The 5047-nt window shown below is 32.9% G+C and overlaps 1 protein-coding gene across 1 annotated transcript; it reads right to left on the minus strand.

Moving 5' to 3' along the window:
- Nucleotides 1–940: 940 nt before the first annotated feature.
- LOC112523516 lies at nucleotides 941–2331 on the minus strand. The gene is made up of 2 exons (XM_025133140.1): nucleotides 1658–2331; nucleotides 941–1509 (listed from the first exon to the last, which is right to left on the minus strand). Exons 1-2 carry the CDS (start codon nucleotides 2316–2318, stop codon nucleotides 1082–1084), a joined length of 1089 nt encoding a protein of 362 aa, XP_024988908.1. The 5' UTR covers nucleotides 2319–2331; the 3' UTR covers nucleotides 941–1081.
- Between the last annotated feature and the right edge of the window lie 2716 nt (nucleotides 2332–5047).

The following is a 5047-nucleotide window of genomic DNA, read 5'->3' on the forward strand; positions in this document are numbered from 1 at the left end:
TGTACGTATATATGTGTACGTATGTATATACGTATATGTATACCTACTTACATTTACGTAAAAAAAGCGATATAAATTGCGGTAACGTATATATATATATATATAGATGCATAATGTAAAAACAACCGATATAAATTGCGATAACGTATATATATATATAGAGATGCAAAACGTAAAAAAACGATATAAATTACGGTAACATATATATATATATATATATATGCATAACGTAAAAAAAACGATATAAATTGCGGTAATATATATATATATATATATATTACGTAAAAAAAAGCGATATAAATGGTACAAAAATTGAAAGTTCGTATTTTAACGTATATAAAACCCGTACGCATATTTACGTATATTCACGTACGTATTTTTAACGTATATATGCGTACGGGTTTTAACTGCCACTTCGAAGATACACACAAACATTATCACTTTGACGTGATTTCATGTTTTGTGATGGTTGATTGTGTTTAATGTGTTAAAGATTGTAAGAGTAGAATATATGAGAAGAGAAATGAAAGGGAATGTGTGAAAAATTATGAAATAGGAGGTTGATATTTATAGTGAAATTGGTATTACAAAAAAAAGAAAAAAAATTAAAAAAAAAAGCCTGGATCGCCTCCAGGGGCGATCCGATGACGTGGCTCACGCCCAAGTGGAAAAAAAAAATTAAAAAAAAAATTTCTAAGAAAAAGGCCAGATCGCCCCCACTAGTACGAATCGCCACCGAGGAAGATCCGTGTGGTTAGTTTTATAAAACCCCTAAAAACTGATTATTTTGTGTAAAAAATTGTATAGAATGGTTATTTTCATCATTTTCCCTTTACTAAAACCACATATTTGTAGTATTTATAACAAGTACACCTTAGACCAAAAATAATTAAAATAGAATAAAGAACTTTATATTAAATGAAGAAGAAGAAAACAAAAGAATTCCCCCACCCACCATCATCGTATATCTAAACTAACTCCTTTCATAATTTAATACCCAAAGAAACTCTTTTTTTTTGTTTTTATTTAATATTTGAAAATATCAAAAACTATTTTCAAGGAACAAAATTCTTCTTTTATATCAGTGGGGCCCACGGTTAACCATCTCCATGTACTGATTCAGGGACTCCTGCCTCTGCAACCGCATGTCATCATTAAACTTCTTTATGAACGCTTCAACTCGCCGATTCAACTCGTCGTGACTCATTGATCCCTCTTTCCTCAACTTCCCTCCCGACGCCGGCGACGAATTTCTCGACGACGGATGTGGATACTGATTCTCGTTCTCGTAGTTTATACGGTCCTTGAACGTCTCTGATTTCTTCACCACCTTCGTCTTCGCTGCCGCTGGGGAGTCGTCGGACTGGTTGTCGCGGTGGACGTTTCCGAAGGTGTCCGACTTCCGGAGGTGCCTCGTCAACGGCATGTGACGGCCATCGGTTATCATCTTCCACGTGCTCTCCATCGTTTCGTGCTTCTTAGGCTTCAGCACCCTCAGTGCTCTGGCACCTGTTGAAATATGATGTCGTTAATATTCTCCTGCCGTCGAGGCGGCGACGATCAAAGTTAATATTGCAATATTTGAATTAGAAATGCAAAATGCATTGCAGAGATGTTATTTTATGCAAGAAATTGTTCACGATGCTTAATTAATTACCTTCTGGACTGGTTTTTGTCGGTTTACGATGGTGAGCGAATCTGGACGTTACGAGTTGTTTCTCTTTGACTGTCAAAATGAACTCCGATTGAACCTTTTTTGGAGGTGGAGGAGAGTTAATTATATTCTGCGGTGGATTCCACGAGGATCTCGACACAACAAACTCATCCTCAACTCCTCTAACAACCTCTGAACCACTCACAGCCACCGTTTCCACATCCATAACCCCACGTTTACTCTCATACACCACTGGAGGCTCCACCATTACGCTAGGCTCACTATCGTAAGCGACCGTAGGATGCTCCACACAACCGAAACTCGGATGAATCGTCACCGGAGGCAAGCCAGACGTTAGATCTGACGGTGAAAGAGCGTTTGGTGGATCAACCTGCTGCTGAGATTGATTCTCCTGGTGACGGTTGTGTTGGAAGCGTGAGGAGGCGGCGATGGTGATGATGATTCCGTTTATGACAACATAGAGATACGGAGGCTTGAGCCAGGAGACGACAACGTACCAAATCACAGGGAGGTCGTATACGGCGAAGTTCAACATCAATGGAACGGCTAATTTCATCGCCATAGCTGTAGATACAACGCCAACGGAGACTAACAGAACTTTCAGAGAGAGAATCCATGAATTACTTGACGAAGACGACGCCATTTTTGAATTTTCCCTTCGAATCGAATCTTCTTCGCTTCGTGAGGTGTGTGAAGTGTGTGTGTGAGAGAAAGAGAGAGTGAGAGAGAGAGAGAGATGGGATTAAGGATGCAAGCGAACGAGATGCAACGGTATAAAAATAGGAAAGTTTTACATACTGGTCCTTCGAGTTTTGATTTCTAGTGTATCTGGTCCCTTTAGTTTTGAAATTCCGAGATTACACCATAAGAACTAAAATTATTCACGATCGTTTCCTTGACCATTACTAACGACTAGCTTATTAAACGACCAAAAGGACCCTCCTCTTGTTCATTCCAAAAGAGTATAATTTTTCCTTCTACAACATTAACTTATTGTTTGTTTGTCCATGTATATCATTTCAGTGGTCAATTCATTGTCATTGATGATAATATAGATAAAATAAACAAAAACATTGGTATCATTAGAGCCTTGTAAGTACCTGTCGTCTTTTATCCTAATGTCAAGGTTATATTTGATAAACTAGTTGATACGCTGGCTTATGAGTGATAAGCTAGTTGATGATAAATCACATTTGATAAAAACTAACTGATAAGCTAGTTAACAAATGTAAAAGGATATGCTTAAAATTTACTCAATTCTAACATTATATAACTAAAACAAACACTGCTTAAAATTACTCGGTTCTAACAATATATAATTAAAAAATCCCTAATATATTTGTAATATTGTAATGTTTTAATTAAAACAAACCACTAACATATTTCTATCATTATAATATAACTAAAACAAACCACCAACAAGTTGCATCATATTAAAATACGTACGTAACAACAAAAATAATAAGATTTTTTAACATCATATTAAAATAACTAACAACGAGAATAATAACAATCCACTTACACATTTCAATTACTTAGGTTTAATAGGCATTCCTTGCATTGGTATCATGTTTTCAATGTTGTTATGAATTTCTCGCATCTCATCGCATGACCCTCGCATGGTCCTTTATTAAAACTTGTTTCGCCATCTAACTCTTCCACATGTATGTATTCACATGTTGTTGAAAACCATATCTTCTGCTTCATTTCTTGTAATATGATTATGAAGAGCAAATCTCACCATTATAACATTTATTTGTGTTGTCTCACTAAACTTTAGCATTTTGTTCAATATTTTCCACCTCTTCTTCAAGATTGCAAATGATCGTTCGATACAACTCCGAAGAGATGAATGTACAGGGTTGAAAGCCTCTTCAACATTAGATGGAAGCACATGTTCAAATTGTGATTGGTGATATCTAATACGAGTATATGGTGTTAAATATCATTTCCGGTCAGGATATCATTTGGTTACTATGTAATATTTTTTTAGGGACATCTTTATATAATGATAATATAAAGCCAGTTTGTTTGTAATTATAATTCAAAATAAATAAAAACAGATTACTAGATAATCGTATTAATATAATACAAATATACGTTGTTATACATAAAAAAAAAAAAAAAACCCTTCTACTTATCGTGGCAATACATGTATCATATATCTCATATTCTAATTTCGAGTATAATTATGTATATTTGATTTGGTTGTTATATATATATATATATATATATATATATATATATATTTCTTCTGGGTTGTGAAAAGGATTTATATAAAAAGGTTTTGACCCAATTGTGTGGTTCCAGTGAAATGAAATTTGTTGGATAAGGTAAAGGATGCATCAAAAATTAATAATCAAGAATGATGAGGGGGTTTTTAGATAAATGTAAAAGTTGAGGTGGGGTAAGTGCAACTTCTATTAATAAGAATGGATGAGGGACGCGGTTTGAAGATTGAGATGAAAGGAGAACCGTTGGATTGATAGTTTTGAATTTGTAAAGTGGATGCTTGGTTGGCTTACTTGTCCTTCCCGCTTTTATGCCACTTGGCTCAATGGCCATTTTCAATAAATTCGAAAAAATTAAAATTTAACTTTCGTATTTAAACTTACGAAAAATTGTGCCAAAATGAAAATAATTTTCACCTAATTTTTATTTTGGAAAATCAATTTTTAATATCATTATTTTGGGGAGTCAATTTGCATCTAATACCTATTTTGGGGAACCAACTTTTAAAATCGTCATTTTGGGAAATCAACTTATACCTGATTCTTATTTTAGGGAACCAACTTGCAAAATAATTATAGAAAAATAACTAAAATTCGTTTTTTTCCAAAAATTAATGCAATAAAATCGATTTTTCATTTCAAATCTCGTTTTTTTAATTTAAATATCAAATTGAACATTTTAAAAAAAATCCAAATTACCACAATAAAAATTGTTTTTTACTAATGCAAAAAAAGTCAAGTTAATAAAAAATAATAATTAATACAATAAAAAATAAATATTAAATATCACATTCAAGATTTTTATATCCAACCAATCTGTATTAATTAAATTTTTTCTATTAAATTGATTTTTTTCTATTAAATTGATTTTTTTGCATTAGTAAAAAATAATTTTTATAGTGGTAATTTAATTTTGTTTTAAATGTTTCATTTGATATCTGAATTAAAAAAACGAGATTTAAAATAAAAAATAGATTTTATTGCATTAATTTTTGGAAAAAAACAAATTTTAGTTATTTTTCTATAATTATTTTGCAAGTTGGTTCCCCAAAATAGGAATCAGGTGCAACTTGGTTCTCCAAAATAGAAATCAGGTGCAAGTTGGTTCCCCAAAATGACGATTTTGAAAGTTGGTTCCGAG

Source organism: Cynara cardunculus (genome assembly GCF_001531365.2).
Source record: "Cynara cardunculus var. scolymus isolate 2C chromosome LG 12, CcrdV1, whole genome shotgun sequence".
NCBI lineage: Eukaryota > Viridiplantae > Streptophyta > Magnoliopsida > Asterales > Asteraceae > Cynara > Cynara cardunculus.

Excerpts from the sequence above, each read along its gene's own strand:
- LOC112523516 (XM_025133140.1), bottom strand. The coding sequence starts at position 2,318 with ATGGCGTCGTCTTCGTCAAGTAATTCATGGATTCTCTCTCTGAAAGTT. Across the intron at positions 1,510-1,657 it reads GACAAAAACCAGTCCAGAAG|GTGCCAGAGCACTGAGGGTG; the intron begins GTAATTAATTAA and ends ATATTTCAACAG.